At 33.6% G+C, this 13911-nt stretch overlaps 1 protein-coding gene across 3 annotated transcripts in view; it reads right to left on the minus strand.

Annotated features, from left to right (window-relative positions):
* Positions 1-55: 55 nt before the first annotated feature.
* LOC135206955 (ankyrin repeat domain-containing protein 40-like) overlaps positions 56-13911 on the minus strand; it is a 51336-nt gene continuing 37480 nt past the window's right edge. For 2 of the 3 annotated variants that reach the window (XM_064238504.1, XM_064238505.1), the window contains exons 4-6: positions 12443-12697; positions 10448-10595; positions 56-10303 (exon numbers count right to left, since the gene is read on the minus strand). In XM_064238504.1, the coding sequence (XP_064094574.1) occupies positions 10120-10303; positions 10448-10595; positions 12443-12697 (587 nt within the window). In that variant the 3' untranslated portion in view covers positions 56-10119. The remainder of the gene's footprint in view (positions 10304-10447; positions 10596-12442; positions 12698-13911) is intronic. The other variant, XM_064238507.1, reaches the window with a different exon arrangement.

The raw sequence follows: 13911 nt of genomic DNA on the forward strand, positions 1-13911 counted from the left end.
CTTAATTAAGGTATGGCAAGTAAAATATGGAGTTCTATAAAAAAAAAATTTCAAGTTTCAAAAGGAATGTTTTATTACGACAAGTATATCACAGAACACCAGGATACAGGTTACATACATGTTGCTATATGTCTTATTTAATAAGGGCACCTTATGCATTAGACAGTACAGTACTTCCTTACAAACTACACATTATTTAGCAATGTGAAATATGATTTATTGCACACTTTTGTTCATTACTGCACTCTATGACATGAAGATTGGTTATCATGTATTGTACATATTATATTTATAGTAAAGTGGTACTGTAACATGAAATTCTAGATTACCCTAAGTAACCTAAAGATGCAAGAAAGTGTAAGTAAAAAATACTTTGGACATGTGAGAAATAACATGTCTTGAAACAGGTAGACCAACAGGAAGGCAAAGGTCATGACTAGTAGTATCTTTCAAAAGATTAGAATTGAGGGCAGTCATGTCAACCAGACTACAAAATGCCTGACATTTCTGCTTCCCCTTTAGTAAAAAATATCAGTGTACAGGATTCATGCATCTTATAATCTAAGCATACAAGGTTACTGAGAGGCTGAGGCTTTATAATATAGAAACTCACAAGAGTAATAATACCAATCAGGATTGCTCCCAGACAGTAGTACAATAAAAAAAACTGTAGCAATGACTGTTTCAGGGTTCTCTGATAATTTAAGATGCATTAAGACATAATGCAATATAAAAAGTGAAAGAATTCTGTACTCTAATTGCATCCACCTTTTCACAATTAATTATATTTTTGCATAATATTGTAAACAACTTTTACACATTAATTACTATTCTACAGCACCTGGCTACTAAAGGAAGAACTATAAATGGAAAATCAGGAAATTGAACATTCTTAAGTTGGTTCTAATACTAGTTCTAAGGTTATAGCATAAAAGTTGAGATACAGAAATTGCTTTAAGGTTTTGAATTACTCATACCAGGTCCCAGGTATACAAATGCATGAGTTCAATTATGAAAAAATATTCGTTTATGAGAGGAAAGACTAAGGACTCATTCCACAAAGTTCAATTCTTGTGATTCTTTGACTCCTTTGATAAAGCTACTAGAGGGTTAATCTACAATCATAAGACCATAACTGGTATTCACTGAAGGAAAAGACCCACAAGTTTGGTTCAAAAAGTGGTAGTAATATTTGAAATTTTGGAGGCCTATACCAACAATCATCTTGTTTCCCTCTGAAAGATGACATTTCAAAGAATGTCCAATTTAGCTAATAACAGGTGCCTGCTATTCAATTTACACAGAATCTTTCTACAGTCACCTTCAGCCACCTACTTGCATGGGCCAACAGTTGGCATTATTTTAAAGTTATACAGACAACAACAGTTAGATTAACAGATACAAATTGATTACAACACAAGGTAAAAGTTTCCGAGGACATGAGATAAACACAAATACGTATTAGAAAAAAAAAAAACACCAAAAGATATCAAATGACTGGATGAATACACAATTATACTGCAATGACATTTCCAACCTTCCAATAATGGTTAACCTTTCATAAAAAAAATTAGCAAGCAATAATAAACAGTCAGAGGAATAGTTTCCAAGAGAACAGCATACAGTCAATTCAAGTATTCGCCAGCCCGAGAGGAGTCTATTATTATTATCATTATTATTACTAAAGTACTTCAAAACTTCTGCACACTACTGTAAGTCCTTACTAAAACATATATTATGATCTCTTTTAATAAGGGAAATCAATGATGGCATAATAATGTCATTTATCTTGACCAAACTGAATGTTGAGGAATTAGGTTTTACCTCTTGGAACACTGTCTTTCGCTATGTGGTCTTCAAAGATTTTACCAATGTTTCTTGACTTCAATCATTCTCCATTAGGTTCTAAGCTGGCTGTCATAAATAAGAATTTCTGGTAAAGATAATGATAATTAACCTCTAATAAGCATTTCATAAAAAAAATTCTTGTAACTAAATGTTCCTCAAAATTCTAGCAAGATTGCATGCAATCCTCCTTTAGTGGTGAAACACTTCAATCCTTTCCCATGTTGGGTTCTCTTAATGTCATTCTGGTTTCACTGACAGCAACAGTTGCATCAAATTATAATAGGAACAGTAATAAAATCTGCCATGGAACAACACGCAAGTTGTCTTTTGACACCTAAAGCTCCTACCGTTAGCTGCTAGCAAGAATTACTAATAAAAACTTGGAAAAAAATTAAATTGTGAAGACTACCATTGTTATGCAGACAAACCTTGTCATCTAATATCTTATACAAACTACAACTTAACTTTTACATGACTTGTCATTTGATCAGAGTGACACCTTGCCATGCTGCTTGCTTCCCATGTCCATTTAATGTTTAGTGTTCATTCAAGTAAATAAATATTCCTCAAGTATGTACTACATTGGTAAACTTAGGTAATGCCTACCATCAACTTACAAATGTTGCAAAATTACCACAAAATATCATATCACATGACCTTACAAACTCTGAATACAATCCAGTAATTATCAAAGGTCAACAAACAAGACCCTGCCTTTTCCCTTACCTTCACCTCTAAAAATAGACATGAACAGAAACCAGCAAGATTTTCCTCCAAAGACATTTCTCACACAATGAACCTCTTTTTGATCATAAGATTAACCTTTCCTCTGACTACAAAAAATTAGCATCAGCACAAGAATCTACTAGGCCTGAAGCTTAATGCTCTATTATAGTAATATTTTTACATCTGAAGCTTAGTGCTTTTTACTGTTTTCATCAAGAATAACAGCTTCTATACTTGTTGCTAAGGGTTATTTAACACTTTACAACTGTTCTTGGCATTTTCTCTTCAAAAGCAGGCTTCTGGCCAAATATGGACCTAACATATCGAACTACAATGACGCTCACTGCTAAAAATCACAAATTTATATTAGTATAAAAACGTGATATCTAATTGTATACAACAACAGATTAGTTTTCACTCAAATGCAATGTTAGTTGTTTTACTCATCGAAGTATGAAGATATACCAGAGGAGAAAAAGCTTATCAATTACGTACTTACCATTCCTGCAAGACATCTATGGCTGTATATACAGTACATTTTGTTTAAAAAACAGACACAGCTTATTTTCACAGTGGAATTAAAATGTGTTTCATTGTTCTCTTATAATTCACTACTTAGTAGAGCATGTATATGTAGTCCCTGCAGGATTTATAAATGCATCATTTCCAATGAACCAAATGGTAACATGACAAACAATTTACTGTATATTTGGTAACATGATAAACAATTTACTGTATGAGTCTGAATTTCAAAAATAATGATGTCTGCGTGCCAGTGAAAAAGTTAATGGTTCACTAACATTAATATCACTTCATATTTATAAGAATTACATTTCTTTTTTTTTACAATGTGTGCGCAAACAGCAGCACTCTTCTTGACGTCAATATATTTGATCCTCACAAACAGTACGTAACTAATATGAACTACTGTACTGTACTTTTAATGTAATCAGCTGTTTTAAGATGTAGTATATCAAAACAACTAGCTTTACTAAAAGTCTCCTTAGTTCATACAACAGGTTTTGACGTAGGAAAAACCTATTTTTGGTAGTTGGTGTTGAGTCCTCAAAGGAGTTACCCCCTCCATGGTGTGTCAGAGCCCTGTGGTGACTAGATTAATAACAAAGAAATATCTTTTAGCCTGGTCTTGTAGCCTGGTATGACACATGATAGAGTATAATGGACTAACAGACAAGAAGGCCTTTTCTCTTGCCTTCAATGAAGCTGTATCCAGTTTTCCTATGTCAAAAACTGCAAAAGAAGTGATTTGCACCATCTTGTTTTACAATTGAACTGGTAAAAAGGCCAAGAACCATTAGTGCGCTCTTTTGGTCAACTCAAGATGAACTTTTACTCAAATCCCATTCCTTTTTTGTCAGGAAAGTGGGAGGGTTTTGAGGGCTCAAGCTCAACTACAAAATAGGTTTTTCTTACATCAAAACCTGTTCTTTGATAGCATAGTCACTGTTTCGTCCTAAAAGGAGCATCACAAAGAAATTGACTGGTGACGCTTAAGCTCTCAAAATTTCAATCCCAACAATCCCCCCAAAAAAACTATAATTTCCGGTCCAAGGTCAAGCCACAAGTTTTGGTAACAAAAAACAAGAAACTAAGCGAGAATTTATGTTTTTAGTGGCAAGTCCTGTAGTGACTTACCAAAGTATGCTGGGTATGGTTGCAGTCTCATTGCACTTTCCCAGCAAGAGTCAGCATACCCAACCATTATGAAGACCCCTGGTTTTCTGCTGTAGTGCCTATAGGGTCAGGACTAACCATACCACCTACTGATACACAGTGTAGTCAAATTTGTTCAACCTCGTGGCAGTAGTGTTTTAAGAATACTGTTTCTGTTGACCACCTTGTGCATTCAGAGACCTCTTTGAAAGAGACATTTCTGAAGAAGACCAACGACGTAATTACTTTCCTAATATCATGCAACCTAGGAAGGAGTGTGGGTTTGCCTTTTTAATGAGGGACACTAAAAGTATTCTTAGCCCTTGTAGAGAGTGGTTTATTTGTGCTAGGATGTAGGAAAATCTGACCTTCTGGAATGTTTGCCATGACATCTAGGTAAACTTTAAGTGCTTGAACTGGGCATAATGTCTGCTAAATAGAGTTTTCTTATAAGAATAGATTTCCTTCTTAAAGGATCCTCATTCTATGACAGGAATGATGGACCAGGGGACAATAATAGATTATCAGCAGTTTTTGTGATATCTTATCCATCTAACAAAGACCAATTCACAAATATGGGTTCCTGATGCTAATGCAATCAGCAAGCTCGCCTTTTGTAGCATGTGAGTTGCAGTTGTATTGGACCCACTAAATTGAGGGGTACATAAAAGTCTAAGTACCTTGTTTAGGGACTAAGTACTATGTAGCCTTACAGATAGGCTAGGCTACCAAGTCATAACAGACACCAGGTCATAACAAACAGTTACTTTTAATTGAGCCTAGAATACTATTTATATGTATATAATCCTAGGTTTATAGTTCTTTCTTTATCTAGTACACTGAGTCCGTTACTATACTCTATCACGTCTCGTCCATTATACTCTATCATGTCTCATAGTCTTTATCATTACGATGAAACACCCGAAAGACCAAGCTAAAAGATATTTCTTTAATATTAAGTCTAGTCACCATGGAAGGGTAACTCCTTTGAGGATGAAACAACGACTATGCTAGCAAAAACACATTTTCCAAAGTTCTGCACTTAGCTCAAACTAAATAAGTTGGACCTCTGATGGGAAAATTCCAATGCAAAAGAACTGCTTTAGTTCTTACATGAAAAAAAAAAAGGCAAAACATTTTTAAAAATTTCAAACACTTACTACTCAATATACGTACACTAATAGATAACTTTAGTCTTACATCCACAATATGAGGGGATGATGCATGGTTAACAAATTCTGTATTACAAAACAATCATGGCACCCACAATTAAATGTCCTACTTTTGTAAAATCTTATCACACTACATAACAGAACTTACACAAAAATAACAATTAGAGCTTAAAACATGTTCAAAGTGTAACACATGTCATTCTGGAATGACACTAATTCTTCGATGAAACTTAATTCTCCTTTGTTTTAGCTGGATTACAATATATGTCTTCCACATTTGTATGCAGTTGTTTTTTCGTATTCTATGCTTTTACTTCGTGAATATGTTTTAAAAAAATACTAAGTAAATTACATACTTGGTATTAGTTCCTATGTAAACATTTCCTATCTAAATAACATGAAAGCTGAAGTAACCATTTCAAATAGAAGTCACATTTCATTATATGTCTACCTTAAAAGCTTTAAAAAAATCTTGGAAAAATATCTCATAGAAACTTTACAAGAGAGGGTGTTTTAATGTACTGTATTTGCTTTGACAAAATAATGCCAAAGACTCTTAAACAGCATGCAAATATCAATGAATGGGCATGACATATACAATTTAACAGTAGAGGACTACAAAGTATCTGCATTTTAAATGTTTAAAAAATTTCTCTGAAAGAATAATCAACAATCTTACCTCCAGCAATAGACTGTTTTATGACCAAAACACAATAGAATGAGCAATGTCATGTCTTGCAGTCAAGGCCTGGGAGAAAATAAAAAATTGAAAAGAAAAGAAGGGTGGGGCTTAACCTTGCAGGAAATAACCGAGCATTCTGCTTCCTAAAGGAAGAAAACTTCATAAGAGTCAGGTGGTTAAACATATCTGTTGAGGTCAAAACTTGTAAGGTGACTTGAAAAATAAATGTACCCCACAGGATATCTCAGAAAACATGAAACATCCTGTATTTTCAAAGTACCTTGGCTTTCATTTATTAGGAGTTACTGAACCGACATGAAACAAATAACATGATGACAATTATGGCATATTTAAAAGCACACACTAACAGCTGTCCCACTCAGGTATGAGAAAAACATCACAGCACAACACTGCTAATTTCTAGGACACTCCTGGAGAATATACACACTTTGTCTACCAGTAGCAACTAGAGGAAGTCCCAACACTAGATTGCAGCCTACCTACAGTATTAAGGGAAACATGACTAAACCAGTGACAAAAGACCATAAGTGTGGTCACCAGTAGGTGGCATCCTGTATCTCACTTAACAGCTCAATGCATTTTAGATGTACGGTATGTATGTCAATACAAGGGACCAGGTGGGCAATTACAATAAAGGAGGATATTTGTATTTATGATGAAACATTAAAATTATTCTAAATTTTTATGTGCCCATAAAACAAACAATCTTTTTATAACCATTCCAAAAATCTACTTATGAAGGAAAAAACGTGCGCTGATCTTTAGCCAGATTCATCTAATGGAAGTCTATGTAAAATTAATAAAATAAAACTGACTCTTTACAACATCTATGTTATCACTATGATGTTCTGAAAATCTATAAGTTACAACTTTTTGTCACATGATAAATTCCTTCTTTCCTGCCTGAACTTCCATATCAAAACCAGGATTTTTTTTCATTCTGCAATTCCTCTCTTCCTTTCTGGCTTCTGAGTAGACCACTATACCATGAACTTTCTTTCCAACCTCGCCTCCCAAAAAATCAAATGTTATTTTGAATTGGAAAACTATATCAACCTTACAGGCATAGTGGCTTGGATTGTAATGATACTTCAATAATGTAGCCATCAAAAACATTAAGGTTAGTAAGAATTATAAAAAATTTTAATTAAAAATACTTTTATCATATGATCTTCAACTTGATCCAGTGTCAAATCTTGACTTTGGCTCCAAACAGGCATGGGGACTTCATCAAAAAAGTATTCCAACATGGAGGCTTGGGAAATTACTTTGCAAGTTTGAAAGCCATATCTATAAAAAAATATTGTCAGGAATTCAAAAAACTTTATTTAAAAAAAGGTAGTTTCTAATGTATAAGCTAACCCAAAGGTCAAATTTACAGACAGAAGGCAATGGATCTGAAATGTATGCCAGTAAGAAAATTCACCTCAAAATATAACAGCATACCTTATAAGCCTCTTAAGCTATCTGGACTGGAAAAACTTTTGACCTGTTTGTCCCGGGACAATACTGCCTGGGGTATCACAAAATTCCTCATTCCTGCCAGTGAAAAATTATCATGCTTCAAAACAACAAAGAAAAATGCAAGTGAGATTTTAAACAGCAAATTCAGTGCTGGTGAAAATAATAAATAGGTTACACAACACTCAGAAGAATGTTCATCAAATATTAACAGCTACTGCTTGCTACACCAAGCAACATATGTGATCCCTAAACACAAAATAAAAAAATTCCACGTGAAACAACTACTGACTTCCAACATAGACTTATTTTTATAAAGCAGCAGCTAGAAAACACAGATTAACAAATTACAGCTTAAAAAAAAGGATTACATATTTTGTTTTTATGTTATATACACTACCAATGCTTACATCATACAGTACTGCAGTAAGTACTAGACACTTCTATTTCTATTTCTTCTTATGAACATTTGTGTATGAAGACTTTACTATTTATATGAAGGTGTGAACTGTATATCAGTTTTACAGACAGGGGGTTGAATGCTCAATTAGTCATGACTTTTAATATGTTAATACCAAAATATCTACTATTCAACTTTATGCTATAATAAAATCTAATTTCTATACCTTCTGTCTATATGCTATTGAATATCTCAGTAAAGTCAATGGTTTCTTAAGTAGCACTATTTCCCTCTCCTGACTGTGCTATGCCAAATATTTCTTGAACTATTTCAAGAGATATTTTTATTTTGGTTACAAAACACTATATTTCTATTGGTTGCAAGAAACAGAGTGACATGTCATCTTTCATAATTTGCCTAGTATCATCCTTATTCTTCATAAAAACTATGCTAGCCTTGGATAAAAACAAAATATCTTTTTCTGTGACAGTGGAATAAAAATGAAATCGCAAAAATTCTGAGTACAGTACTGCTTTTTAAAAGTTCAATAGTTAATAAAAATAAATTAAATAAATTAAATGAAAGAATGGGACATAATGCATTTCTACATTAGAAAAGTACTGCACCACTTACAAAATAACTTCCAAAGGCATAAAGCTAATTCACTGAATGATTTTGATAACTCCAAAATACTAACATATAACCACAATAACAATCAAAGCAGAGAAACGTCAAGACACAAATATGAACACTGAATACCTTTTTTAATATTCTAACAATGGCAAGAGACTGTCAATGATACTAGATGGTAAAATTATGTTTACAAGCTATATATAATATATAAATATTTATCAAAGCTTTAAAGACCTAAAAATATAAGCCTTTTGATGTCTGGTTCTCACAGGACTACTGAAAAATCTCTACTTCTGCAGCTTGAGAGAAATTATTTTGAAAAATTGAATCCCTTTTAAAGCTCAGTTTTCTGCAAATGCAGGCCAAGCCTTCCACTAAGTACTGTAACAACTCAAGAGAAGAAATGGTATAACATATCAAAAGCAGGAACTAAAAACACTACTTCCATAACAGTACCAAGGTTATCCTAAAATATAATATTTGTGATGTTCTCTTGGGGAAATAAACCTTGAGCTCATACAGACACCAATGATTAGAGTTTTTATGTATAAAATAATATACATTAAACAACTAAAGCACAGTATCTGTTAAGCTAAGTTATGCAAAATTTACTTTGCATATGGTGTAAGGAAAAATATGATGAAAATATAAGTTCTTTGATTATTGATCAGATCACATAAATTAGACTGGAATAGGTAGTACACAAATTTCTCTAGAAAGAAATGTAAGAATTTGACTTATTTGGTAATGATTAGCCACCACTTATATACATACTGATTTTATATAGTAAACATTTCAATTAATTTCTAACATTTAATGACAGTTACAAGAAAATACAAAACACCTGACTACCATCAGTTTATAAATCATTTGAGCAAAATGTATTTTTGGTGAAGTTCGTTGATCAGTTCCCTTTTAAAAATGCATATGTTCTGTAACCATGGCAACCAAAAGCGAGAAAGAAAATGTTTGTGCAATTGTTGGCACAAAATTGTTAATTAAATAGTTCTAATCTGATCCCATCTGGACACAAAAACAAAACTGGTGTTGCTGGAAGCCACCTCAAGCTGACCAACAACGTTCATTAACAACTAATCATGCAGACCATGACAAAGGAGAACTCTAAACAAGAATTATGTGCAAAAACAAAAATACTGAAGGACTGCCAGCTAAGAAGGAACTACATACACAGATACTAGTAGGCATTGTACTATCCAAATGAAAGGCTTTCATACTATAAAAGTTATAAATCACAAACACACATATCCAAAGAGCAACAGATACTACAAATAGCTCCTTCAAGAATAACTAGAGTCCTAAACAAGAATACAATCATATATCCATTTACCACTACGCACAACACATCTTTTGTAACAATCTGTATTTATACTTTCACATCCTAACTGTAATGGGATTTCACAGTATGCATTCATATATCAATAAATGATTAAATTAATACACAAAACCACAGAAATACATTCGTCTTCAAAATACCATATTCACTAATACAAAATTGTTTGGTTTTTAAAACTTGATATTGACTGATAACTATTTTTAGATGTGGACTGAGAATCACTATGAGATGGAACCGGTCGATTCTGACCTTTTATTACTAATTCTAATTCAGCATAATCACATAAACGTCTGACATCTTTGTCGTTACGAAGACGAGTGTTTGGAAGTTTCCTGGAAACAAAAAGAAATTTGCCAAAATTTTCACCAATAACACTAATGTCCTCAATATTCATAGAAGAATAAAGTGATTATCCAAAACCAAAGTTGAGTACCATATTTACAATATTATACAGCTGAAGGGAAACCAATTCTTACCGTATTCTTTCAACCATCTGTGGGTTGATAGCCAGTTCTCTGCAGCACGTAATAAGAAGATGACTGTAGTTCATGTGGGTAGGTTGAAATTCAACTTCTATGAAGTCTGGATCACTAGAGTATGCTACTCGTACCTTCAAAACTATTTCTGTACGATAAAATTTTAACACATGATATACAATCTATGAGTTTAATAAATTATACTTACCTACTGTTAAAGTTAGCTTATAGCTTTGCTGCATTAGGTGGAATCGGCACTTTAAATAAAAAAAAAAATAGTTTGGCTAACATGCTCAGAGTATCTTCATAACCACCTCTTTCCCATCACTTGGTGTTGAAATGTTTACCTTCTTGTCAGAATTCTTCATGACCACCCACTGAGATGTGGGGAGGGTACCTTTTCTCTCACTATCAGGGGACCATGAACTTCACCCTAATTTATAAGGTCAAATTTGTGACCAATTAAAGAAGAATAATCCTCAATTACCCATTATTTATTTCTTGAACTACATACAGAGCTTAAAAAGGCAGAGCAGATGGTGTAAGAGAGGAATTAACCTATCAGGTTATGAAAGAGGAGAAGCAACACCATAAGAAAAAGGAAACGACTGACTAGGCTCATAGCCTACCCTAACGAGTTGTCTATGTAATCTGTTGGCCTCACATTTTTTGATCCTCCAGAAAATTATTCTCTTCGCATCAGGTCGCTCCTTATTTGCTTCACAATGAAAAGAAAACCACACTTGTGCCTCAACAGCTAAGCAAACAGACATACATGCCCACCATGCACAACAGAAACATTCAGTTTGCACAAACACATTCCTATACAGCCTAATAATCTCATTTCTGCTTACTGTAGATGACATAATGCAAAAACAGAAAAGAAGCATGATACTGTAGTAAATGAAAAAATCTGCACAAGGACATGGCATGGAGGTTTCTGACAAAAGCAAGACCATTTCAATGCCACCTGGTGGGAAAGCAGGTGTTAACAAAGACAGTCCTAGCAGGTTAGCCAAGTGTTAGTATTTTGTTTACATAACGATGGCATCTAATGACCTAATGACGCAAAGATATGGTAAGCTAACCTTAACCGTAGGAAAGATTCATTCCAAAAAATATATAGTAAACATATACCTATGTATTCCATGGTTTACATTTCTTTACTTAACATATTACGTATATATACTTTTTTTATGTTCTTTGTCTATTTCATACTCAAGTTCCTTAAATAGTAATTTATTCAGCATTGATTACTAATGTTGCCTTTCAAATGTATACTATATGCTGGGTAATTCTGATTAATCATTATTAGTGAATTAGTGATATTTCCAGTTAACTCTAGTATGTCTACTTTATATACTCTTATTGTAGGGTTATCATTACAGTACTTAGTTTAATTATTTTTAATCCCTTTTAGATTTGTAACATTCTACTTCTATGTTTAATTATTATTACATAATCCCTTTTAGTTTTGTTACATTCTACTTCTACATCTATAATTTCCTTCATCTCCATCTCATTACCTAATATAGATCAGTTGGCATTATGGAAATGTGACAGGACAAAAGATGTAGTAAACCATATCTTGCTATCTCTGATATTGCATATGTTAAAAATGATAAAAATATACTATCTATATGTAAAAGAGGAACTATTCATTCAATTAGCGTGGTATTAAAATAAATTTTGAATAACATTTTGTATTTTTCCTAGGTTTATAAACCAGAGTCTTTTATATAGGAGTATCTTTCTGAGTGATAAGTTGTTAACCAAGTGGTTAACAGATGGATGGAGATGGGGGAGATGGGGGAGAGGTAAGTGGGGAGTGGCCCCTCACTCACCAACCACTGATGTTGGAGGAAGTTAATGCTGGAAGGAATTTAAATGGCTCTGGTTTATATACCTAGGAAAAATACATGAAGTAAGCCATTCAATCCAGTACTGATCATAAAATAGTGAAAGTACAGTATAGGAGTAATAAAGATAACTTGCCTTTACTTGGTGACATAATTGGTGATGCTTGTTGGTTGGCACTCTGGGTTAACACTGGAGCATGGGGTACTTGATGGCTTGTTTGACTTTGGAAGGTCTCACCTTCATGAACACCATTTGTAAGTAATTTTTCATTCGGATTCCGCACATCAAGAGACACTTTATGGTCAACAGGGGGATGTGCTAAGTAACTTGGCGTTATAGGTAGAGAATCTGAATTCGAAGATGCATCTTCTGCCAGAGGCCCCTCAATACCTTTACAAGAAAATCAAATATCATCAGAATGAAATCAGTTCACCAATGTAAATCTGAACAATAGTATACAAAATCTACAAGTGCATCCAAGCATCAAGAAATCAGACAGAATTAGATGATGCCAACAGTACCTGTTTTGAAAATGGCCTTCCAACACACCATATTGTTAGTATGAGTAAATATGCAATAACTAACATAAAACACCCAATGAAAAATTAAATTTTTTAATTAATTTGTATTTTTCATAGCTAACAAACCTGAGGTTTTAACATTAGAATAAATCTTCTGCTACCAGCTGTGCTTGCTTTAATGCCATACCTATAGGTGTATTTGAAGTAAAACAGGCTTTTATTAGACTTGATATCACAGTACTATACTGTTCTTCTGTGTATTCTATAGGTTTTATTGACTATTCACATTCCAAAGTTGTCCACATCCCCTAGGGAGTATGTATCCACATTCCAAAGTAGTTCACACCCCCTAGGGAGTATCAATGTAAATACCTTAAGTAACTGCAGCTATGTGGATGTTTACGTGGTTACATTACCTTATTGTCAAGACCCAAATCCATCCACTATATACTAGATGTATACTGGTTTAAGGTTGCTGAATCACCTTTCTAAATTATGATACAGCTCACCAGATGTATTTTTTCTTAAATGAAAGGGGAATATTACAACATGATCAAGTTAAAGTTTAGTTAGGCAGGAAAAGATCAAATGGAAGAATCCAGGGTAAAGAGAGTATGTTTAGTGCAGTGCACACCTATACTACTGTAGTCAAACAGAAAACTATTTCCCTAAACATATAACTAATAACTTTCAGAGTAAGCGGCCTGCCTGCTTATCGGTCTCTAATGACTTATTCAGTGCAATCTTTAAGGAATTGTACTAAAATAATTCCTGTGTTCTATAATTGCATTAGAAATGATTCCATCAACAATTAATACTATTTATTACCAGATGAGTGGTCTCTGTTGAAACAACCATTTGCCACATGTGTACTGTGATAGCATTGTTCTTTCTCATTTACTAATCTGGAGACTGGTGCTATTCTTTTCTCTTACTTTCTTTACCTGGTAATTCACAAAGTGTACCTAATATCAAAACATAGCACAGTCCCATTAATTGCTCTTTGTGCAACTGGGAAGGATTGCAGTTAGCACTACAATCCAAGGGGACATTATACAAAGCCATTGTGAATACACTTGTCCC

This window comes from Macrobrachium nipponense, chromosome 31, assembly GCF_015104395.2.
Source record: "Macrobrachium nipponense isolate FS-2020 chromosome 31, ASM1510439v2, whole genome shotgun sequence".
Classification (NCBI taxonomy): domain Eukaryota; kingdom Metazoa; phylum Arthropoda; class Malacostraca; order Decapoda; family Palaemonidae; genus Macrobrachium; species Macrobrachium nipponense.